This window comes from Schistocerca cancellata, chromosome 5 (assembly GCF_023864275.1).
Source record: "Schistocerca cancellata isolate TAMUIC-IGC-003103 chromosome 5, iqSchCanc2.1, whole genome shotgun sequence".
Classification (NCBI taxonomy): domain Eukaryota; kingdom Metazoa; phylum Arthropoda; class Insecta; order Orthoptera; family Acrididae; genus Schistocerca; species Schistocerca cancellata.
The window spans coordinates 765,024,877-765,051,632 of record NC_064630.1 but is presented as its reverse complement, the minus strand read 5'-3'; the positions used below and the strand labels follow the sequence as shown (position 1 = coordinate 765,051,632).

General features: G+C 43.3%; 1 protein-coding gene across 2 annotated transcripts in view; it reads left to right on the top strand.

Moving 5' to 3' along the window:
• LOC126188997 (kinesin-associated protein 3) overlaps positions 1–26,756 on the top strand; it is a 226,372-nt gene that overhangs the window by 134,734 nt on the left and 64,882 nt on the right. For both annotated transcript variants that reach the window (XM_049930800.1, XM_049930801.1), the window contains exon 12: positions 8,986–9,111. In XM_049930800.1, the coding sequence (XP_049786757.1) occupies positions 8,986–9,111 (126 nt within the window). The remainder of the gene's footprint in view (positions 1–8,985; positions 9,112–26,756) is intronic.

The following is a 26,756-nucleotide window of genomic DNA, read 5'->3' as shown; positions in this document are numbered from 1 at the left end:
GGGTAGGGGTAGCAGACAGTGCAATACTGTTGGTGAGTGTGCAGGGACGAGGTGGAAAGAGGGTGGGGCAGCTATGTGCAGTCGGGAGGTTAGACGGAGGGCAGGTGAAAGGTGGAGGTGGGGGGGGGGGGGGGTAGCGGAAAAGGAGAAAAATAAAAAGACTGGGTGTATGGTGGAATGAGGGCTGTATAGTGCTGGAATGGGAGCAGGGAGGCTGGATGGGTGACAGTGATTAACAAAGGTTGAGGCCAGGAGGGTTACGGGAATGTAGGATATATTGCAGGCAAAGTTCCCACCTGTGCAATTCAGGAATGCTGGTGTTGGTGGGAAGGATCCATGTGGCACAGGCTGTGAAGCAGTCATTGAAATGAAGGATGTCATGATGGCTGTGTGCTCAGCAAACGGGTGGTCCACTTGTTTCTTGGCCACAGTTTGTCAGTGGTCATTGTTGCAGACAGCCAGCTTGTTGGTTGTCTGCCCACATAGAATGCAGCACAGTGGTTACAGCTTTGCTGGTAGATCACATGACTAGTGTCACAGATAGCTGTGCCTTTGATGGGATTGATGATGATTGTCACCAGACTGCAGTAGGTGGTGGCGAGAGGTAGAATGCGACAGGTCTTGCATCTATGTGTATTACAGGGGTATGAGCCACCAGGTAAGGGGTTGTGTAGGGATGGACAAGTATATTGTATATGTTTGGTGGACAGTGGAATACCAATGTGGGAAGGGTGAGAAGGATAGTGGGCAGGACATTTCTCATTTCAGGGCATGATGAGAGGTTATCGAAATCCTGGCAGAGAATGTAATTCAGTTGCTCTAGTCCTGGGTGGTACTGAGTTATGTGGGGAATTCTCCTCTGTGGCAGGACGGTGGGCCTTTCGGAGGTGGTGGGAAACTGGAAAGATAATGCATGGGAGATTTGTTTTTGTACAAGGTTGGGAGGATAATTACGGTCTATGAAGGCTTCAGTAAGACCCTCGGTATATCTTGAGAGGGATCACTCATCACTGCAGATGCGACGGCCATGGGTGGCTAGGCTGTATGGAAGCGGCTTCTTGGTATGAAACGGGTGGCAGCTGTCGAAGTGGAGGTAGTCCTGGATGGAGATACTGATGTAGCCATCTTTGAGGTGGAGGCCAACATCTAGGAAGGTGGCTTGTTGGGTTGAGTTGGACCAGGTGACACAAATGGGGGAGAAGTTGTTGAAGTTCTGGAGGAATGTAGATAAGGTGTCCTCACCCTCGATCCATATCACAAAGATATCATCAGTGAAACTGAATCATGTGAGGGGTTTAGGTTTCTGGGTGTATAGGAAGGATACCTCTAGAAGGCCCATGAATAGGTTGGCATAGGATGGTGCCATGCAGGTGCCCATAGCTGTACCTCGGATTTGACTGTAGGTAATGCCTTCAAAGGAGAAGTAATTGTGGGTGAGGATATAGTTGGTCATGGCGACTAGGAAGGAGGTTGTTGGTTTTTAATCTGCCAGGCACTGAGAAAGGTAATGTTCTATAGTGGTAAGGACATGGGCATTAGGGATGTTAGTATAAAGGGAGGTTCCATCAATAGTGATGTGAAGGGCACTGTGTGGTATAGGAACAGGAAATATGGAGAGTCGGTGGAGGAAATGGTTGGTATCTTTTATATAGGAGGGTAGATTCCTAGTAATATTGAAGGTTTTGGTCTACAAGCAGAGAGATTTTCTCATTGGAGGCACAGTAACTAGCCACACTGCAGTGTCCTATGTGGTTGGGTTTACAGACTTTAGGAACCATGTAGAAGATAGGAGTGTGAGGAGTGGTAGGGGTGAGCAGAGAGATGGACTCTGGGGAGAGGTTCTGGGATGGGCATAAGGATTTGAGGAGTGACTGGAGATACTGCTGGATTTCTGGAATGAGGTCTCTGTGGCAAGGTTTGTTGGTGGATGCATCTGACAGCTGGTGAAGTCCTTCTGGCAGGTAATCCTTGGGGTTAAAAACAACTGTGGTGGGGCCTTTGTCTGCAGATAAGTTTATAAGGTTGGAATTTGTTTTTAGATGGTGGATTATGGTTCTTTCTGCAGATGCAAGGTTAATTTGCAGGTTCGGGATTTGGGGCATGATAGTGAGGCAAGGTTTGAGATTAAGATATTCTTGAAATTTAACAGAGGGTGATTTAGGGGCAGTTGGAGTGGATCGCAGTTGGATGGAGGAGTGAACTGAATTAGGCAGGGTTCAAAATTGGTCTTTCGTTGAGTATGTTTGGTAGGGTTGGTGGCGAAAAAGTGTCTCCACTGTAGGGGCCAGGAGAAGGAGAGAAGGTCTTTAACAAGTCCTGAATCATTGATTTTGGGAGTGAGGCAAAAGGTGAGGCCTTTCAAAAGGACTGATAGTTCTGTGGGGTCAAAGCTTTTGTAGGAAAGGTTCATGACAGTGTTTCGGATCAGCTTAGCTTCTGGGTTCTGTGTGGTCGTGGGAGGGAGTTTTGTTAGGTGAGGTAAATGTAGTAGGTCTGTGAGACAGGGTTTGTCAGGTATAAGGGTCATTGAGGAGGTTGGGAGGTTATTCTAAAGGTGGTGGACAGTGGTATTCCAAAGGTGGGAGTAGGAAGTCAGCAGCTGGAGAGCTTTTTGAGGGGGTGTTGTGCATGTTGCTCTAGTTCCTGAAGGGCAAGTGTTTCAGCGTGTGTTATGGGTTCCAGGAATATAGGATTGCAAATGCTCCTGCTTTGCAATCCCATACTCCTGGAACCCATAACACACATTTAAACACTTGCCCTCGAGGAACCAGAGCAACATGCGCAACATCCCCTCAAAAAGCTCTCCACCCTGCTCACTTCCTACACCCACCTTGGAGTACCACTGTCCACCACCTCTACAACATACTGAAGACCTTATCTCCTTCTCCTGGCCCCTACAGTGGAAATACTTTTTCGCCACCAACCCAACCAATCATACTGAACGAAAGACGAATGTTGGACCCTGCCTAACTCAGTTCGCTCCTTCATCCAACCATGATCACCCCCACTGCCTACAAATCAACCCCTGTTAACTTCCCAGAATTTCTTACCCTCGAACCTCGCCTCACCATCATGTCTCAAATCCCTCAATATGCAAACTAACCTTGCAGCTGCAGAAAGAACCGCAGTCCACCATCTAAAAACTAATCCTGAGCTTACAATCTTACCTGCAGACAAAGGCTCCACCACTGTTCTTTTGAACCCCAAGGATTACCTTCCAGAAGGACTCTGCCAGCTGTCAGATACATCCACCTACAAACCTCACCACAGTGACCCCATTCCAGAAACCCAGCATTATCTCCAGTCACCCCTCAAATCCTTATGCCCATCCCAGAACCTCTAGTCCTAAACTCCATAAACCCAACCACCTTGGACACCCCAGTGTGGCTAGTTACTGTGCCCCAAATGAGAAAATTTCTATGCTTGTAGACCAACACCTGCAACCTATTACTAGGAATCTAACCTCCTACATAAAAGATACCAACCATTTCCCTGACTCTCCATACTTCCTGTCCCTTTACCACATGGTGCCCTTCACGTCACTATTGATGGAACCTCCCTTTATACTAACATCCTTAATGCCCATGGCCTTACCACTATAGAACATTACCTTTATCAGCACCCAATGGATTAAAAACCAAGAACCTCCTTCCTAGTCGTCATGACCAATTATATCCTCATCCACAATTTTTTCTCCTTTGAAGGCATTACCTACAGTCAAATCCGAAGTACAGCTATGGGTACCTGCATGTCACCATCCTATGCCAATCTATTCATGGACCATCTAGAAGAATCTTTCCTATACACCCAGACTCCTAAACCCCTCACATGGTTCAGATTCACTGATGACATCTTTGTGGTCTAGATCGAGGGTGAGGACACCCTATCCGCATTCCTCGAGAAACTCAACAACTTTTTCCCCATTTGGTTCACTTGTCCTACTCAGACCAACAAGTTACTTTCCTAGATGTTGACCTCCACCTCAAAGAAGGCTACATCAATACCTCCATCCATATCAAACCTACTAACCACCAGCATTACCTTCACTTTGACAGCTGCCACCCCATACTTATACGTCCCTTCCATACAGCCTAGCCATCCACGGACGTCTCATCTGCAGTGACAAGCGGTCCCTCTCAAAATATACTGAGGTTCTCACTGAAGCCTTCATAGACCGTAATTATCCTCCCAACCTTGTACAAAAACAAGTCTCCCGTGCCTTATCTTTTCAGTCTCCCACCACCTCACATAGTCCCACTGTCCAGCCACAGAAGAGCATTCCCATTGCAACTCAGTACCACCCAGGAGTGGAGCAACTGAATTACATTCTCTGTCAGGGTTTTGGCTACCTCTCATCATGCCCTGAAATGAGAAATGTCCTGCCCACTATCGTTCCCACTCCTCCCACAGTGGTATTCCACCATCCACTGAACATACACAATATACTCGTCCATCCCTACACAACCCCTGCTCCCAACCACTTATCTCATGGCTCATACCCCTGTAATAGATATAGATGCAAAACCTGTCCCATACTTTCTCCCATCTCCATCTACTCCAGTCCGGTCGCAAACATCACCTATTGCATCAAAGGCAGAGCTACCTGTGAAACTAGTCATGTGATCTACAAGCTAAGCTGCAACCACTGTACTGCATTCTATGTAGGCATGACAACCAACACGCTATCTGACTGCATGAATGGCCACCGACAAACTGTGGCCAAGAAACAAGTGGACCACCCATTTGCTAAGCACGCTGCTAAAGATGATGTTCTTCATTTCGATGACTGCTTCACAGCCTGTGCCACATGGATCCTTCCCACCAACACCAGCTTTTCTGAAATGCGCAGCTGGGATCTTTCCCTGCCATATACCCTACATTCCCATAACCCTCCTGGCCCCAACATTTATTGGTCATTGACCTCACCCATCCAGCCTACCTGTTCCTATTCCAGCTCTATGCAGCCGTGATTCCACTATCCTATCACGCCCAATCTTTCTCTCCTTTTCCACTAACCCTCCCCGCTCCCCACCCTGGCCACCATCTAACCTCCTGACTGCACATAACTGCCCCACCTCCCCTCCACCTCATCCCTGCTTGGTTCCCAGCAGAACTTCACTGTCTGCCACCCCTACCCTACTATCCATCCTCCTCCCTGCCCCAGCCTCCTCCTTACCTCCACCTAGTCACCACTTCCATCATGCACTGGTGTTGCTGCTTGCATTGTGGCTAGAGTGGCCTGAGACTGCAGGTGTGTGTGTGTGTGTGTGTGTGTGTGTGTGTGTGTGTGTGTGTGTGTTTGTGTGTGTGTGTTGTCCATTTTTGGCGAAAGCCTTACAGACCAAATACTTAAATTGGACAGTCTTTTTGTTGTACCTAACTGCAACTCAGCGTCTCCACTATAAGGTGAGTGGCAACTTTCTTTTTCGTAATATTGTAATAGGTACCGATTCTACACACACTACTATTGCTGAAAAGCTGAACACAAGTTTACTTTGTAAAAATGAAAGGCTTTTATCATTGGTGATTAATGGCTGAATACATTTGCAGAAGCTCCTCATTATGTTCTCAATTATTTCTTGAGGAATAACCTCTATCTCTACCACGGTCACTTACCACTCGAAATTGACATTCATTGGCTGCTGTAGTTGTCTCCAAAAAATATGACCCAATAATTCCATTGTACTTTCGAGTAGTGCACCAGGCAATGACCTTTTTGCTACACTGGGCCTTTAATGAATGAGCAGCAGATTTGTGTCTGAGCAGTATTGGAAGTTTTGTTCTGTGATAAACCCAGATGAAAGTTAGCCTCTTGTGACATTACTGGATTCTTTTCGGAAAAAATATCATCCTGGTCAATTCTGTCTGTCACAAATTCAGCCTCCTCACTTTATACCCGAGCTGTAACTATTGAACTACTTATAGCTTATAAGGATTAAACTTTAAATCCTGTTTCGTAATCCTCTGCAAAGATATTTGAGGGATTTGTAATGTTCAGAAATGGTGATGGACAGATCTCTATAGGCTTTGTTGCAGAGCTGCATAAACTTGTTGGATATTTTATGGCACTTGAACCCTCATTTCAGGTGAGTTATGCTTCACATTAGTTACAGAATCTGTCTCACACCATCTTTTTGTCGACTGGGCCATTGTCCTTCTGTCTGGAATGCGATCATGGTGGTCTCTCCCACAGTGCATTGGGTGATGGACAGCCTCAACATTCTGCACAGGAAAGATCTCCGCCAGTGCCTAAGTACGCACCTGTGCTGGCCAGTGTGCTATACTGAACTGAATGGCATGTGAAGTGGATTCAATTAGATTTGGTTGATGGGGCTACCACATCTACAAGTTAGCAGAGTGGCCAACTGAAAAATACTATTTCCCTTGGGTCATCCTCTGATATGGGACTCCCTGGGTATAACATACTGGATAACTAGTATTTTTATGCCAGGTGCAGGGCTCAGCAATGTCAGATGTGAGTTAGGCTCTATCGGGAAAGCTCTCAGTGAAAAAGATCGTGCAATGCTTATTCAGGGAGCTGAGAAAAGTCTAATGACCTCATTGTCAACGGATATTAAACACTAATCTCTTCTTGGTACTTTTGGTACAGTTAGAATTTCACCCTTCTGTGTTCCATTCACAAATGGTTCATGCGAAGAATGAAAGTTGGGGAGCCTCTGTACGAGCTAATTTATGTCAGTTTCTTGTCGTGGTCTGTTGTGAGACATATGCAGGAGCAAGTAATGTATTGTCCAACTCTTCTTGCTGTGTATGCCCTCAGATTTCCAACATTTAACATATCCATGTTGAACAACAGCTCTCTTGTAGCATTTGCCTCTGTCATTTGTTGAGCACCTCAGCTACACTCTTGGACTTAAAAAACTGTATTGTGAAGAAATGTGCTGCTCTTCATTGGATCTTCTCTATCTTCTCTCTTAATCCAACCTGGTAAGGTGTTCCTTCTGATGAACAAAACTCAAGAACTGTCCCAAGGAGAGTTTTGTAAGCTGTTTATTTAATGAGTAAATCACCTTTATGTACATTGGTTTCATCCTTTTAAAAATGACAAATCCAGTCCCTTTTCCTAATATTGTTGCCTGTATAACAGCAAGTTACAAGTGACAACCTAAAAAAAAAAAAAAAAAAAGATATATGTGACAATAAGTCGAGAAAAGAATACAGATGTGTTTATTAGTTTTCTTGTGTCTTAAGAAGACACAACTGACAATTTATAATATTACCATGAAGGCTTTGAACATGAATTTGTTGTATAAAGTGCAATTGGTGCAGTTCTCGTGTTAATTATGTATAAAAATATGAGATTTCCACAATATCCAACATTATTTTCATCAGGAAATCTGCTGACTGTTGAAGTAATAATACAGTCACATAGATGTAAATGTGATGGCATGATCAATGTCTACAGCATGGCGCCTGCTGCCATGCAGCCGCAGGTCACACATCACATGGCTATGACCTGTCATTTCCGGAAGGCACTTCCCAACTGGACATTGTAGGTGCGGCCTCTGCACAGTAACACCCAGCCGACATATACATTTCAAATAGCTGCACAATGGTACTACACCAGCCATGTGGTGCCACACCATTATTGACTCATTTATGGTGGGCGTATTCCTCTGCTGCCAGGGCTTTATAAGTGCACGAGGCACTTATCACCAATGGATGATACCTTGATGCCACACTGTTCAGTTCACCCTCGTCTGGATACCAACTATACCACTGAGGGATTTCTACTGCTTGATACTCCATACACCAAATTCATCGCTCGACCTTGCTGGTCGCCTTCCCAGTGGCAGTGCTAGCCTCATCGTGGAAGTGTTGTATTATTCTGTTTTTTGTTGTAAAGAAATAAACATCACTGATTACTCATGTCTTCTGTTGTTTGTTGTTCCAGCAGGTACAATAATACCACCAGCAATTACAGTGGTGCTAATGATGAAACATCATCTGCAGCATCTTTGTTCTCATCAGAATGTATAATATGGGATGTACTCAACTGATTCCCTCAGTATCAAGTGCCCACTTCCTGAATTGCTAAGTTGGTAGTCACATCTTAGGGTCACACATTCTAATTTCTGCAGATTCTTTGATGATTACCACACTTCAAACTACAGGAACTGAATAGTCATAGAAGCTGTGGAAACTAGAATGTGTGTCAATATCTTAGTGTCATGGGCTATACAGGCAGTAGTGTGTCAGATTGGGCAAACGATACCAAGAGACTGCATATGTGTCGCATATTCTGTGTCGTGCTGCGTTGCTGATAATGATTTATTGTTTCCACCAATATAATATCCATAAAATGCCAAATCGGAAACACCTTCATCTGTCCATGTTTCCAATTTTATTGCATCTTGATACCAGTTTCAGCATTACAGTGTGCATCTTCAGTCCACCTGACCAGTGTGTTAGAAGATGCACACCTCCTGTACAATTGAAATAGGGGCCAGCATACAGTCACTGGTATTTGTAGATTTCTTTTTAAAAACGTGATGCCTTCGATCATCACTTGTGTTTTTGATTTGACATTTTGTATTGAACAGCCAGGCTCCCACAACCATCCTGTATAAAATGAACCACATAGACTTAATGTAATCTATGGCCACATTGTGACATACTAGATCATTTATGTCGATTACTTCTTCAATAGCCAGTTGCTTTCTTGCTGAAGACAATAGTGTATACTGTCAAAAAGTTAGATGTTTACAGAAAATTAATGCAAGAAGTTTATGAAGTACATTCAGTTCACCAATGTATAGTGCATGTAATTGTTGTATGCAGTTACGTAACATTACTTAAGAGTCCCCGTGAGTGAGTCAGGCTCTTTTGATGTAGGGTTTGAAGTAAAACTGCACTGTGTGGCCATCTTTTGTCACCAAATTTGCATGTCAGTGAAATGTTTGTCTGAAGTTATCAATACTTCAAAAAAGTTGAAGTTTGTAACACAGCAATTCTTTGTTGCAGGGAAATATGAGGATGATCTTGTGTTAGAAGTAGTGGTGCTGCTTGGGACAGCTGCTGCAGATGAAGGCTGTGCCCAGATTCTGTGCAAAGCTGATATTTTACTTTCACTCATAGAAATGCTCAAAGGTAATCCATTTCCTGCTTCTACTGAAGACAATAGTCTTTTATAATAATGACTAAAGATTTACTGAAAACTGTTTTTAATTATTTAGTGAATAAGAACAGTATGTTCTGGAATATTTTAATTCTTAATTGGCTTTGAGGAACCCTATAAGTGAATGGCTAGTGTCAGTGCCTGTGGTGTGGAAGGACCCAAGTTAAATTCCCAGTACATCCTACGATTTTTTCCTTGGGCAGGGACCTCTGATATGATACAAACAACAATCTGGACAAGGCAACCACAGCTCAGAGACATTATGAATAACAATAAAAACACTCAATACTCAGTAACTGTTTAAATTATTATAAAAATTACAACAATTAAAAAGTTGAAAATGATGAGGTGTTCCCTAAATCTAGATAGCTGTTTGAAGGTGCTTTGTTCACAACTGTTGGTTTCACATAAATATAGATGCATCTTCAGGTTTATAATGGTTATATTTGCATAATGTAGGTGTATAGCTGTGGAGTCTCAGCTCTCGGAAAGTTGTCCACATTAAAAGTCAAACCACAATAGTGGGTTGTCAAAACAGAGTACACGCAAGAGATACTTGTAAAATGTACTAAGCATGACTGTTGAGTGACTCAGGCTGGATAACACCACATAGGATATATTTTGAGATTTGGTAGATACCAGTTATATAAAACCAATGAAGTAAAACTGGCTATAACCCTTCTGCCTTCCAGTGTATTTCTAGACCATGGGCTACTTACACCATATTGGCTGGTTATCAGTATGGTGGAAGTATGCATACATTACACAGAGATTTTAAGTTTTACTTCATTGGCTTCACACAGTTTGTGTGTACTGGATCTCGTAATATATCCCGTGTAGTGTCATCCAGCCTGGCTTATACAACAGTCATGCTTTGTACATTTTACAAGCATCTTTTGTGTGTTCTCAATTTTATTTCGACAATCCACGGTAGTTGCAGTAGTTGCAGGGGCAACAGTCTGGATGATTGACTGATCTGGCCTTGTAACATTAACCAAAACGGCCTTGCTGTGCTGGTACTGCGAACGGCTGAAAGCAAGGGGAAACTACGGCCGTAATTTTTCCCGAGGACATGCAGCTCTACTGTATGATTAAATGATGATGGCGTCCTCTTGGGTAAAATATTCCGGAGGTAAAATAGTCCCCCATTCGGATCTCCGGGCGGGGACTACTCAGGAGGACGTCGTTATCAGGAGAAAGAAAACTGGCGTTCTACGGATCGGAGCGTGGAATGTCAGATCCCTTAATCGGGCAGGTAGGTTAGAAAATTTAAAAAGGGAAATGGATAGGTTAAAGTTAGATATAGTGGGAATTAGTGAAGTTCGGTGGCAGGAGGAACAAGACTTTTGGTCAGGTGATTACAGGGTTATAAATACAAAATCAAATAGGGGTAATGCAGGAGTAGGTTTAATAATGAATAAAAAAATAGGAGTGCGGGTTAGCTACTACAAACAGCATAGTGAACGCATTATGGTGGCCAAGATAGACACAAAGCCCATGCCTACTACAGTAGTACAAGTTTATATGCCAACTACCTCTGCAGACGATGAAGAAATAGATGAAACGTATGACGAGATAAAAGAAATTATTCAGGTAGTGAAGGGAGATGAAAATTTAATAGTCATGGGTGACTGGAATTCGTCAGTAGGAAAAGGGAGAGAAGGAAACATAGTAGGTGAATATGGATTGGGGGGAAGGAATGAAAGAGGAAGCCGCCTTGTAGAATTTTGCACAGAGCATAACTTAATCATAGCCAACACTTGGTTCAAGAATCATAAAAGAAGGTTGTATACCTGGAAGAATCCTGGAGATACTAAAAGGTATCAGATAGATTATATAATGGTAAGACAGAGATTTAGGAACCAGGTTTTAAATTGTAAGACATTTCCTGGGGCAGATGTGGATTCTGACCACAATCTATTGGTTATGAACTGCAGATTGAAACTGAAGAAACTGCAAAAAGGTGGGAATCTAAGGAGATGGGACCTGGATAAACTGAAAGAACCAGAGGTTGTAGAGAGTTTCAGGGAGAGCATAAGGGAACAATTGACAGGAATGGGGGAAAGAAATACAGTAGAAGAAGAATGGGTAGCTCTGAGGGATGAAGTAGTGAAGGCAGCAGAGGATCAAGTAGGTAAAAAGACGAGGGCTAATAGAAATCCTTGGGTAACAGAAGAAATATTGAATTTAATTGATGAAAGGAGAAAATATAAAAATGCAGTAAATGAAGCAGGCAAAAAGGAATACAAACGTCTCAAAAATGATATCGACAGGAAGTGCAAAATGGCTAAGCAGGGATGGCTAGAGGACAAATGCAAGGATGTAGAGGCTTGTCTCACTAGGGGTAAGATAGATACTGCCTACAGGAAAATTAAAGAGACCTTTGGAGAGAAGAGAACCACTTGTATGAATATCAAGAGCTCAGATGGCAACCCAGTTCTAAGCAAAGAAGGGAAGGCAGAAAGGTGGAAGGAGTATATAGAGGGTTTATACAAGGGCGATGTACTTGAGGACAATATTATGGAAATGGAAGAGGATGTAGATGAAGACGAAATGGGAGATAAGATACTGCGTGAAGAGTTTGACAGAGCACTGAAAGACCTGAGTCGAAACAAGGCCCCGGGAGTAGACAACATTCCATTTGAACTACTGATGGCCTCGGGAGAGCCAGTCATGAAAAAACTCTACCATCTGGTGAGCACGATGTATGAGACAGGCGAAATACCCTCAGACTTCAAGAAGAATATAATAATTCCAATCCCAAAGAAAGCAGGTGTTGACATATGTGAAAATTACCGAACTATCAGTTTAATAAGTCACAGCTGCAAAATACTTACGCGAATTCTTTACAGACGAATGGAAAAACTGGTAGAAGCCGACCTCGGGGAAGATCAGTTTGGATTCCGTAGAAATGTTGGAACACGTGAGGCAATACTGACCTTACGACTTATCTTAGAAGAAAGATTAAGAAAAGGCAAACCTACGTTTCTAGCATTTGTAGACTTAGAGAAAGCTTTTGACAATGTTAACTGGAATACCCTCTTTCAAATTCTGAAGGTGGCAGGGGTAAAATACAGGGAGCGAAAGGCTATTTACAGTTTGTACAGAAACCAGATGGCAGTTATAAGAGTCGAGGGGCATGAAAGGGGAGCAGTGGTTGGGAAAGGAGTAAGACAGGGTTGTAGCCTCTCCCCGATGTTATTCAATCTGTATATTGAGCAAGCAGTAAAGGAAACAAAAGAAAAATTCGGAGTAGGTATTAAAATTCATGGAGAAAAAGTAAAAACTTTGAGGTTTGCCGATGACATTGTAATTCTGTCAGAGACAGCAAAGGACTTGGAAGAGCAGTTGAACGGAATGGACAGTGTCTTGAAAGGAGGATATAAGATGAACATCAACAAAAGCAAAACGAGGATAATGGAATGTAGTCAAATTAAGTCGGGTGATGCTGAGGGAATTAGATTAGGAAATGAGACACTTAAAGTAGTAAAGGAGTTTTGCTATTTAGGGAGTAAAATAACCGATGATGGTCGAAGTAGAGAGGATATAAAATGTAGACTGGCAATGGCAAGGAAAGCGTTTCTCAAGAAGAGGAATTTGTTAACATCGAGCATAGATTTAGGTGCCAGGAAGTCGTTTCTGAAAGTATTTGTATGGAGTGTAGCCATGTATGGAAGTGAAACATGGACGATAACTAGTTTGGACAAGAAGAGAATAGAAGCTTTTGAAATGTGGTGCTACAGAAGAATGCTGAAGATAAGGTGGGTAGATCACGTAACTAATGAGGAGGTATTGAATAGGATTGAGGAGAAGAGAAGTTTGTGGCACAACTTGACTAGAAGAAGGGATCGGTTGGTAGGACATGTTTTGAGGCATCAAGGGATCACAAATTTAGCATTGGAGGGCAGTGTGGAGGGTAAAAATCGTAGAGGGAGACCAAGAGATGAATACACTAAGCAGATTCAGAAGGATGTAGGTTGCAGTAGATACTGGGAGATGAAGAAGCTTGCACAGGATAGAGTAGCATGGAGAGCTGCATCAAACCAGTCTCAGGACTGAAGACCACAACAACAACAATCCACGGTTGTGATTTGACTTTTAATGTGGGTAACTTCCAAAACTTCATTATCAGGAGAAACAAAACTGCCCCCTGTGGGTTCGGGGGTAAGAATAGGCCCACGGTATTCCTGCCTGTCGTAAGAGGTGACTAAAATTCTTCCGAAGAGCGAGCCAATTGGCGAAGGGTGCCTTACATTGTGTACTGTATCCGTCGTGCATTGAGACCTATAGCCAGATTTCTTGTCGTTGCAATGCTGTCCCGCTCGTTTTCCATCTCTTGGGTGAGGTTACGTCCCTGGGTGCGATTACCACGCTGCACTGTGCAGTGTTGCTTTTAGCTGAAACGACGACCTTGGACATTTTTGCACCTAAGATCCAGCACGGTAGCCAGTCCGTTGTGGTGGGGCCGCCATGTACCCTGTTGGTTGTAGCCCCCTGACAACACAGGGATCGCTCTACTGATGCCTGCGCCATTTACTCCCCATGTATGCCAAGGAGTAGATGCCCATCTCCCTGGGGCATCAGGACTCCTGGCAATGGCCATCCTGCCAGGTGGCCATTGCTGTGGCTGGGTGGCACCCATGGGGAGGCCCCTTGGTTGGAGTAGGTGGCATCAGGGTGGATGACACGCAATGAAGTGTGGCACATCATCTCTTGCTGGTGGCCAGCGACCAGCAGTCTCTAAGCATTCGAGGGCTCATTTTATAGCTAACGTTTATGACCCCAAATCGCTCCCATCCCTGGTCACACCATGGGAGGCACGAAAGGTAATGAATGACAGTGACATGTATTCGTCCAAGTATCTCATCTGTACCAGAGCTGATGGAGAATCCTTTGTATCCATGAAGCCTCAGTTCTTTGTAGAACATTTAGAGGACAAGTTTGGGGAGGTGGAGGGCTTGTCCAAAATGCGCTCTGGGTCAGTTTTGATAAAAACAGCATCCTCCACCCAGTCCCGCAGATTACTTGCTTGTGACAAGTTGGGGGATGTTAATGTTACCATCACTCCACATAAGAGTTTAAATATGGTCCAGGGTATTATTTTCCGTAGGGACCTACTTTTGCAGTCTGATGACGAGCTGCGCGCCAACTTAGAGTGTAAAGGTGTTCATTTCGACCGGCGCGTTCAGGTTCCTATCGGTGCCTTCATCTTGGCCTTCGAGGGTGATACATTACAGGAGAAGGTCAAGGTGATGGTCTACCGTTGTGACATCAAGCCCTATATCCCTCCCCCGATGCGGTGCTTTAAGTGCTGGAAGTTCGGCCATATGTCTTCCCGCTGTACTTCCAGCCTCACATGTCGAGATTGTGGACGCCCATCTCATCCTGATACTCCATGTGCCCTGCCTCCCATCTGTGTCAACTGTGGAGAGCTTCATTCAACTTGCTCGCCAGACTGCAGGATCTTACAGCAAGAATGCAAAATCATGGAATATAAGACCCTGGACCGACTGACCTACACTGAGGCTAAGCGGAAATTTGAACAGCTACATCCCGTGCGCGTGATGTCATCTTATGCCTCCACTGTCACTCCTGCTCCAGCTACATCAGCTGCACCACATACAGTCAGCTGTCAGAATCAGAGGACCTCACCTACCCCCTTGCCCCCTTGACGATGGGGCAGCTTCTCTCGCTGTTGCTCCCCCACCACCTACCTCAGGAGCAGCACCCCCCTCAACCACCAGGGACACCAGTCCCCACTTGTAAGCCGGAGAAGCGTAAGTCTTCTTCGGCTTCTCTCGCTTGGAAGGGATCACTTGGGTCACTCCCTTCCCAGGTTCCTACCAGCAGCACAGCAGACACCAACCAGTGGCTGAAGAAGCCACAGGTCGCTGGTCATCGAGCTTTGCGATTGTCTTTGGTCCCGGAGACTGTCTCCAATAAGCCCTCTCAGCAATGGCAACCAAAGGAACAGCGAGAGGAAACGACATTGAAGACCTGTAAGACCAAGACACCTGCGGTGGCACCTACTCCACCACTACCTACAAGCTCTGCCTCTGAGGATGAGGTGGAGATTCTTGCATCCGCTGAGGACCTCGATCTCACCGGTCCCTCAGACGCAATGGATAGCACTTCCACAGGTGCTCAATCGGAGGCAGCAGGTGACCCAGTGGCGTAATTTGCCTCCCCAGTCCCTTCACGCCTTTCTCAGTCATGGACAATATTATCCTCCAGTGGAACTGCAGCGGCTTCTTCCACCATCTAGCTGAGCTCCGACAACTTATCAGCCTTCACTCTTTCTTCTGCATTGCTCTTCAGGAAACTTGGTTTCCAGCGATGCGAACCCCCGCCCTCCGTGGCTATCGGGGTTATTATAGGAACCGGGCAGCTTATGAAAGGGTGTCTGGTGGTGTCTGCATCTATGTCCTTCACTCTCTTCACAGCGAGTCTGTCCCTCCGCATACACCTTTAGAGGCTGTCGCTGTTTGGGTGTGGACGCCACAGGCTGTTACCGTCTGTAGTCTTTACCTTTCACCAGATGGTGATGTCCCACAGCATGTCCTGGCTGCGCTGTTAGCGGAACTGCCGCCGCCTTTCCTGTTACTGGGCGACTTCAACGCCCATAACCCTCTGTGGGGTGGGTCAGTGGCAACAGGTCGAGGTGCCACCATTGAGAATGTATTGACACAGCTAGACCTTTCGATTTTAAATGATGGTGTCTCCACACATCTCCGTGTGGCACACAGCACATATTCCGCCATCGACCTTTCAATCTGCAGTCCTAGCCTCTTACCTTCTGTCCGATAGAGTGTGCATGATGACCTGTGTGTCAATGACCACTTTCCGATCTTTCTGTCACTGCCACAACATCACTCTTCTGGGCACCCTTCCAGATGGGCTATGAATAAGGCTCACTGGGACTTGTTCTCCTCCATTGCCACTATTGAGCCTCTTTCTAATGACGCCATTGATGCGGTGGTTCTCTCGGTCACCACCAGCATCGTTACTGCTGCAGGATCTGCCATTCCCCATTCTTCTGGGTCCCCTCGGCGGTGGACTGTGCCTTGGTGGTCGCCTGAGATTGCTGAGGCGATTAAAGGTCGCCAGTGGGCACTCCAGGATCACAAGCGACATCCCTCTATAGAACACCTCATTGCCTTCAAACGGCTCAGTGCGCGGGCCTGCCGTATCATTCGCCAACACAAGCAGGAGTGCTGGGAGCTGTATGTGTCCACCATTGGCCTCCACGTGGCTCCATTGCAGGTCTGGGCCAAGATTCAACACCTCTATGGCTATCCCCCCCTGTCAGCACCCCTGCGATCTCACTGAATGGAGCAGTTTGTACTGACTCCGACGTAATTGCAAACCGCTTGGCAGAGCATTTTGCTCTGAGTTCCGCTTCTGCGAATTACCCACTGGCCTTCCGCTCCATTAAAGAGCAGATGGAACGTCAGAGCCTTTCATTTCGCACCCACCATCCTGAATCCTACAATGTTCCATTCAGTGAGTGGGAATTTCTCAGTGCCTTAGCCGCTTGCCCTGATACAGCTCCTGGGCCAGATCGCATCCACTGTCAGATGCTGAAACACCTTTCAGTGGACTGCCAGCGACGCCTCCTTGACCTTTACAACAGTATTTGGGTCAAGGGTGAGTTTCTGTCGCAATGGCTGGAAAGCATTGTTATCCCCGTTTTGAAACCTGGCAAGAACCCTTTGGAGGTGGACAGCTACCGCCCCATTAGCCTCACCAACGTTCTTTGCAAGTTGCTTGAACGGATGGTGAGCCGGCGTTTGGGTTGGGTACTAGAGTCGCGGGGCCTTCTGGCTCCGTCTCAGGGAGGGTTCCGTAAAGGCCGCTCTGCCGCCGACAATCTGGTGAGCCTGGAGTCAGCCATCCATACAGCGTTTGCCTGCTGTCAGCTCCTGCTCGCTGTCTTTTTCGACATGCGGAAGGCATACGATATGACATGGCATCATCACATCCTCTCTACGCTTCATGGTTGGGGTCTTCGGGGTCCACTGCCAATTTTCATCCGAAATTTTCTGTCGCACCGTACCTTCCGCGTGCAAGTCGCGGCCTCCCATAGTTCCTCCCAAGTTCAGGAGAACGGGGTGCCACAGGGATCTGTTTTAAGTGTCTGCCTGTTTTTAATAGCAATTAACGGGCTCGCTGCGGCAGTGGGAACGTCTGTCTCAGCGTCCTTGTATGCTGACAACTTCTGCCTTTACTATAGCTCTATTGGCATTGCAGCTGCTGAATGTCAGCTACAGGGCGCTATCCGCAAGGCACAGTCTTGGCCTGTAGTGCATGGCTTCCAGTTTTTGGCAGCCAAGACCTGCGTTATGCATTTCTGCCGGCGACGCATTGTTCGCCCGGTGCTGCGGCTTTATCTTGCCGGTGAACTTCTTGCTGTGGTGGAGACACATAGGTTTTTGGGAGTGGTTTTTGATGCCCGGTTGACTTGGCTGCCTCATATTCGGCAGCTTAAACAGATGTGTTGGCGGCATCTAAATGCTCTGCGATGCTTGAGCCACACCAGCTGGGGCGCCAACCAATCTACCCTCTTACGGCTCTACTAGGCGTTAATCCAGTCCCGTCTGGATTATGGGAGCCTGGCTTATGGTTCAGCATCCCCTTCTGCATTGCGGGTGCTGGACCCAATCCTTCACAGTGAGATACGCCTTGCCACTGTTGCTTTCCGGACCAGCCCTGTGGACAGCATACTTGTGGAGTCAGGCGTCCCTCCACTTTGGTTACGGCGCCAATGTTTGCTGGTCGCTTATGCTACGCATGTTTGTGGCTTGCCCAGGCATCCTAACTATCGTCTACTGTTCCCACAGTTGCACATCCATCTCCCAGAAAGTCGGCCCCTGTCAGGTTGTATGATCGCAGTCTGCGTGAGGGAGGTTCTCTCCAGGCTTGGGGTTTTCCCTGTTCCACCTCGTTTCCGGGCCTCTTTGCATACACCCCCGTGGTGTGGTCCTTGCCCTTGCCTTCGGCTCAACTTGGCACAGGGCCCGAAGGACTCAGTCCCTCCGGAGGCCTTCCGCCACCGCTTTTATTCCTTCCATCCTAGCCACGTATCAGGGCTCTGGCGTTGTATACATTGACCGTTTGATGGTTGCTGGTCGGGTCGGTTATGCTCTAACTCTAGGGGACCATTACGAACAACAATCCTTGCCGGCTGGCTGCAGCGTTTTTACTGCTGAGCTGGTCGCCATCTTTCGTGCCCTAGAGTATATCCGCTCCTGCTCAGGTGAGTCCTTCGTTATCTGTAGCAACTCCTTGAGCAGTTTACGAGCTATCGACCAGTGTTTCCCTCGCTCTCATCTGGTGATGGCTATCCAGGAGTCTCTGCATACTCTTGCCTGTTGCGGCCGCTCTGTAGTCTTTGAGTGGACCCCTGGTCATGTCGGTATCCCGGGCAATGAACATGTTGACCACCTAGCCAAACAGGCCACCAATGAACCAAACATGGACATTGGCCTCCCAGAGACTGATTTGCAAGCGGTCTTACGCCGCAAAGTTTTCGCACAATGGGACACTGAATGGCAGGGTCTGACCACCCATAACAAACTCCGTGCCGTCAAGGAGACGACGACATTTTGGCGGTCATCCCTGTGAGCCACTCGCAGGGACTCCATAGTCCTTTGCCGGCTCCACATTGGCCACACCCACTTGACACACAGCCATTTACTGCAGCATGAGGACCCGCCTCTCTGTCGATGCAGGTTGGCTGTGACGGTGGTCCACATTTTGTTGGACTGTCCACTTTTAAGTGTGCTCAGGCAGACGTTTGCGCTGCCTGATATGCTCCCTGCCCTTTTAAATGATGACACTGCTATGGTGAGCTTAGTTTTGCATTTTATTCAGGCAGGGGGCTTTTATCATTTGCTCTAAGTGTTTATTTTTATTTAGTATTGAGTCTGGCTTTTGGCCTACAGTTTTGGACTGAGTTTTTAATATGTTTCTCGGTGGTTGGCTTTTCCTTTTTTTTTTTTCTCTTTGGTCGGCCAACCACCGTCACACTCTGTGTGATTTTAATTCGTTTTGTCTGGTCTTTGTCGATGTTTCTCTTGTCCTGTGTCGTCTGTCATCTTTTCCATTTTTCGTTTTTACTCTGCGTTGGTGTTTTCAAGTCTTGGAATAAGGGACTGATGACCTTAGCAGTCTGGTACCTTTACTCCCCCAAACCAACAAACCAGAAACAAAAACAGCATTGGATCAGAGAGTGGAATGTCAGACCCCTTAATTGGGCAGGTAGGTTAGAGAATTTAAAAAGGGAAATGGATAGATGAAAGTTAGATATAGTGGGAATTAGTGAAGTTTGGTGACAGGAGAAACAAGACTTCTGGTCAGGTGAATACAGGGTTATAAATACAAAATCAAATAGGGGTAATGCAGGAGTAGGTTTAATAATGAATACAGAAATAGGAGCATGTGTCAGCTACTATGAACAGCGTAGTGAAGGCATTATTGTAGCCAAGATAGACACGAAGCCCACACCTACCACAGCAGTATAAGCTGAGAGTTCATTTTGTGAGAGTATTTTTGTTGTGGCCATCTATGACTCAGCATCTCTGCTATATGGTGAGTAGCAGTTATCCTTTTTGTAATATTGGTACTTAAAAATAAGATACATTTAATCTACAGTCTCAGAGGAGCCCATTGATTGGTACAATTTGTGATTGACTGACTTATTGAAAGACTAAAAGGTGTGTTTGTAGAATCCATCTAATTGAAATAAAACTTATTGGCTGATTACACTCCATAAGACTTTTGTAAAGTGTAATGGAGCAGTTGTCTGATGATGTGTAAACTGCCAATCAATTTTAATTCTGTAAAGAAATCTCTTAGGTGAAACCTGTGCTCATATTCTACAATAGAAAGTGTCCTCATATTCTACTATAGATGGGGCATTGAACATTATATTTATTTGTTTTAATTATTAAAAAGCTGATTTAAAAGAACTGGTAGTTCAATAGAAGTTTAGTGTTAGTGCTTCTGCAGTTGCTGGAGTGTTAATGTACATATTCTTATAGAAATAGTCAAATAGCGATACTATTTGGAGTTCCGAGAACAGTTAAGTTATGTTCTTTCATATGTTGTAAACAACACAATATTCAGTATTTTGCAAAGTGATATTCACCTAGAACACTTGAGAGTTTTTCATCAATCTAGAGGATAAAAATTACAAATTGTGTCGCTATATTTAACTAAAGTGTTTGTTCACACTGTACTTTTGTACAAGCACAGTCTCGGTCTCTGCCTCTGCTGCGGTGCCACACAATCCATGTACAGGAAACATCACCCTCCATTGAATTGTATTTAGTAATATAACATTTAGTTAATTCATTAATGTTTGTTTACATTCTGTAAATTACTTGCCATTGTTTTAATTCAATCCTTTTTCAGTAAATAAAACTGCAATAAGTCACTTGATTTGCAAATTTACATTGAGCAGCCATTGCAAAATAATCTTTCTACTAAAAAAGAGGTCATAATGGACAAGCTGGAAATCTACTGCAGCATTCTGAGAAATGGTCAACAGAATAAAAACTGCCTCATGTTGAGTGCTGTGAAACATCCAACTTCGATGGCGATATGTCTAGCATTTGGGACTGTTACAGCTGAGCCTATCATTCAAGAATAGCGAAAAAAGAAAATCTGATCTGAAAGCTAAAAGCTGACATGGCAGTAGCACTAAGAGAATTAGAATAGTTCAAAGCTGCATTTAACAGCAGTAAATATAGTAGTATGGTAGATGACTGGACTGTGATAAAGCCTATCAGATCTTGCAAGAAGTTCAAGATGTTTTGCAGTGATTGAAGTCTGATAGCTTTAGTCTAGATGTCTCCAGCAGCTTCACTGCTCTGAAGACTGTAGAGAAAAATGCGCAGGCAATCCCAAGAGTTCAGGAATACTCAGGCAAAACAAGGAAATAAGTGCAATATAAAGTTAGTAGTCAAAGACCAGGGAGGGCCTTTCACTAGAAAGTGATGTAATCATCCCACTACCATGGATACAGTTGACTTATTTCTTTTATTTCTTAATTGCTTTTTTTAAAAAATAATGAAATATGCCACAAATTCTGTGAATAGGGTAATAGAATGATACAAAGTTTTCAAAATTTTACTTATTTCATTTGCCCAATACCTCACCACTAATGTGTATTAAAGATCAATAAAAACTGTCTCGATCACGTTTTCAGATTTTACATTTGTTAGCAACCAGTTTCAGCCCTTACCTCAGACCATCTTCAGGATTACACTGCCATCATGGCTGTTGGTGGCGGCAGGTGGAGTAAGATCCGTAGAAGTACACTGACAACCATACTTCTGCGGATCTCGCTTCGTCTGTCGCCACCAGTAGCCATAAAGGTGTTGTAAGCCTGAAGATGGTCCGAAGAAATGGCTGAAACTGGTTGCCAACAAATAAAAAACCTGAAAACACAATCAATACTGTTTTTATTGATTTTTAATATTTTATACCCATCCCTGTGCTCCAGACAACAATGCTTTCTAAAAGACAGTGTGTATGATTGTCTGCGTGCTGCTTGTTCCAGTAGCCTGGATGTTTGTGAATGGGCGAAAATATTGCGATTCTAATAAAAAAAAGCTGTACTCAAAACTTTTAATTTTAATTTTGTTTTAATGAAAGACAAATAATTTTAACAAAACTTTCATGAAATTGGGCTAACATGTACTCAGCAACCACTTTCGGGTAAAAACTGACACTGACTTGGCAGGCGCAGCTGTTCTAGTGTAAATAAATATGCAACAATTGAAATATGCGAAGTCTTGAAGTGTTATTAAATTAATCTCACTTTATAATGAAAAATTAAGTTTTCACAGCATTGTGTCTTTCAAAATTCAGAAATGTGTTTGGAACAATCAAAATTTTGATAAGAATCCATTTTCAGATTAATAAAATCTATTTTATACACAATTTCATTTGAAAAATTTTAAATTAGACTATAATTATGTAATTATTTTAATTACTGACATTTTTGCAGAATCCTGAGCAAAGAGTAATCAATTTATTAACATTAGTTATTTATTAACTTTATCGTATGTTCATTTAAGCTGATTTGGTGTTATCGTGTCATTAACTGTACATAAAATACTTGTGTTATGCTTTTCAAGGATAACAGCGTTTATGCTCTCATATGAGATTGAATCACAAGTGACAAAGTATGAACAGAAGTTACTAGCTATCATAATAGTCATGACATAGTATCAGCTACTACAAAAGTATGGATCATGTTAAGTATTGGTTGTTTCTCAGTCTGTTACCTTACAGGGGTCGTGGGAGGGGAAAGTTTGTTAGAGAACTCCCTCAGTAATTCGTTGCGGGTAACTAGTATTTCTATGCAATGTGTGGAACCTGGCATTGTACCAATGATGTAGGCTCTGTGGAGAAAGATTTTGGTAGAAATTACTGGGGATGGTGGGAGCAGTTAGATCTGCCCTATTGGGAATGACATCAAATGCATCACTGGGATGCACGTCATACAAATGTGAAGATTGTGCACTCTTTTATTTAATGCAAAAGACTGAATCTGACGTGGACTTAAAAATGCACTATAAGCGGTATTACAGACTTGTTCAACATGCCAGACAATGTTAAATTCAAATCATTGGCTACTAAATTCAGTGATTCCTTTCTGTTTGTCCCTATTGATGAGAATTTAAATTGGATAAAACACATTTTGGAACTCTTAAAATAGCTTAGTTCAGCCACATTTACGCTTAGAATCATTGCAAATCTGGGGAAGAGACAAATGAGTAAGTCGACATATTTTGAATATTTTCATTCAGTAATGTCATATGGAGTAATGTTCTGGGGTAACTCATCTTTAAGAAAGAAAGTCTTCATTGCTAAAAAATGTGCTATAAGAGTAATATGTGGTGCACATACATGATCATCTGTTTAAGGACTTGGGCATTCTGACTGCTGTCAGAACACATCGATCGAAGATCGAAAGATCTTTCATTTCTTCATGAAGTTTGTTGTAAATAATTCACTGCAGTTTAGAGGGAACAATGATGTACATAATTACAATACCAGAAGGAAAAATGACATTCATTTTTACATATCAAGGTTGTCTGTAGCACTAGAAGGGCTGCACAAAGCTGCAACCAAATTTTTTTATAACTTGCATGGTGATGTAAAATATCTGATAGATAGCAAAGTAAAATTTGAAAACAAACCAAAAACATTTCTCCCAAGCAACTCCTCCTATTCCATAGAAGCATTTGTCCTATTGTATTTTTTTATAAGGTGTTGGATAGAAATTACTGATTCACATAGGGTTCTATTGACCAGCAGACTCCCCTCCTGATGTAACCAAAAACTTGAGAGAATGCCTCAGTTCACTTGTACATAAGTTTCTTAATCATCCAACAGTCGATTGGGATAATTATAGTTTTGTTAATGGTTGGCATGGCAAGACATCCTTTGACGCATTACTAAATGCTTGTTCTGAAAACTATCTAGAACAGATAGTACGGAACCCCACTTATGATTGAAATAAGAGTAAATGGCAGTGAACAGACCTAATCTTTTTGAGAAAGCTCATATTGAAACTGGTATAATTGATCATAAGGCAGTTACAGCAACAATCAATGCCAGAATACAAACGGCAACTAAAACAAGCAGAAAGATTATATGATCAGCAAGCCAGACAGAGAAGCATTAGTGTCATATTGCAATGAGGATCTTGAAACTTTTAGCTCAGGCTAGGAACATGTAGAGGAACTATGGCTCAAGTTTAAAAGAATAGTTGATCATGTACGGGACAGATATGTACCCAGTAGAACAGTTCATAAGGGGAGGGATCTTCCATGGTCTATAGTCACTATAAAGAAACTTCTGCATAATAGGTATAAAACAAAGCATAGGGCTACAGATAGAGTGTGTTTGAATGAAACATATTTGGTGGTCAAGACAGTAGTGAGTGAAACCTTCAGTGATGACTGTAGGAGAATGCTATTGAAGGATCTTTCACAAAACCCAAAGAAATTCTTGTCATATTTAAAGGCTGTTAGTGGCACCAGATTTAGTGTCCAGTTACTCACAAAGGAAAAGCAAAGCAAAGAGTACTGCCATCATTTAATTCTCGCACCACTGAAAAGATGAGTGAAATAGATATTAATGTTAGTGGCAGTGAGAAACAGCCAAAATTGTTAGAACTGAACAAAGCTTCAGGGCCTGGTGGAATCCCCATCAGATTTTATACCCAATTAACAGCTAACTTAGCTCTTGTGTTAATCATAAACTGTCATAGATCCCTTAAAAATCATGCCTGGTAGCTAGAAGGAAAACACAACTCACACTTGTCTACAAGAAGGGTAACAGAAGTGAGAAGTGATCCACAAAGCTAACACCCAATATGCTTGACATCCATTGTTGTAGAATCCTAGAATATATTCTGAACTCAAACATAATGAGGTATCTCAAACAGAATGATCTCCTCCTATTGGGTATGAGACAAAATATGTGACAGGATTGAGGATTTCTTAATAGGAAGGATGCAGCATGTTATCTCTGATGGAGAGTTGCCAACTGATGTAGAAGTAACTTCAGGTGTACCCCAGGAAGTGTGTTGGGCACTTGCTATTCGAGTTGTATATTAATGATCTTATGGGCAACCTTAATAGTAACCTCAGACTTTATCCATATGATGCGGATACCTGCAATGAAGTACTGTCTGAACGAATCTGTACAATTATTCAGTCAGACTTTGATAAGATTTAAAAGTGGTGCAATGATCGGCAGCTTGTGTTAAATGTTAAAAAATGTAAAATTGTGCACATCACAGAATTAAGAAAAAACATAGTATCCTATGAATATAATATCAGCGAGTCACAGTTGGAATCTGTAAACTCATATAAATACTTAGTAGGGTCATGAAGTGGAATGATCACATCGGTTCAACAAAACACTTGTGTGACCCATCCTAGAATAATGCTCAAATGTGAGGAATCTGCACCAAATATGACTAGCACGGGATACTGAGCATATAAAGAGAAGTGCACTATGAGTGGTCATAGATTTGTTTGACTTGCAGGACAGTGGCACTGAGATTTCAAAAGAACTGAACTGGCAGACTCATGAAGATAGATGAAAACTGTCTCCAGAAAATCTAGTAACAAAGTTTCAAGAACCACTTTAAATGATGACTCTAGGAATATACTGCAACCCTTTATATTTTGCTCCCATAGGAACCTTAAGGATAAGATTAGATTAATTACAGCATGCACAGAGGCATTTAAGGAGTCATTTTTTCAGTGTTTCATATGTGGATGGAATGGGAAAAGCCCCAACAACTGGTACAGTGGGTTGTACCCTCTGTCATGCACTTCACAGTGGTTTGCAGACAGTAGATTTAGATGTAGAAGAGTTGGTGGGTAAAAATTACTAAATTGCGTCTGTATATTTAATAATAATAATAATAATAATAATAAAATTATAAATGTTCAGCAAGTAGCCATATTTACAAATTTGTACGTGATGTAATTGTAAGATGACTTGCTCCTCATCATAACAATTTATTATGCAATTGATCCATGGAACATGAAACTAACTAACCACAGCTGAAAACACAGTGACAGAAAGTTGTCTATCATAAACATATTCAATAAACTTACATAGACAGGCAACACGCATTCCAGCACAGACATCATTTTTGCCTGTTACTCTATTAAAGAGAACACAGCAGTCATTAGGTCACTACAAAGTAGTAACTCTTATGGCTTTTATGTTGCAAGTCAAAGCACTAAAATCTGATGCTGATTTTGTAGTGTCACCCTTGAATTACCTTTGCTATCAGTTAATGAGTCAAGGAATATTGCCTGAAACAGTATTATGAAAAAGATAGTTGCTAATCACTAAATAGCCATACAGCTGAGTCATAGATAGGCACAACAAAAAGACTGTCGTAAAGTCAGCTTTCAGCCAACAAAGCCTTTGTCAAAAACAGACAATATACACACCACATGACCACAGTCTCTCGTAGATGAAGACATATTCCCTGAACGACTTACGTACACAGTGGTGACACCAATACATAAAAAAGTGGAGATGCATAACTGACCGCTGATTATAAGCAGCTCTTCTTCCTTTCCATGTTCTCAAAACTTTTTGAGAAGTTAGCTTCCAGCAGAATACTGGAACCTCTTTCTGAGAATAATCTTTTAACAACAACTCAATTTGCCTCCCAAAAAGGTTTTTCTACTGAGAAGACAATATATGATCGTATGAACTCATTAAACAATGAAAATGGCTATATGGTGTGACTGTTCTTTCAGACATGACTATTCTTGACCCCTGCAGCCATGCTTATACATAATGAAATAAATTCTGACATCAGCTGCAATTGGCCATTGAAATGAAACTGTGGACATTAACATCAGTTCAGCATGGATGTGCTCTCTCTCTCTCTCTCTCTCTCTCTCTCTCTCTCTCTCTCTCCTGAAGTCTTGCTGGGATCCAGTGGGATACGGTGAGCAATGAGAGTGGTGGATGGGGGGTGCTACATAAGTAGTGTGAAACAAGATGGGAATCTGGGTCAGATGGAGAGTGTGCTTGGATACCCAACGTGGTTAAGGTAACC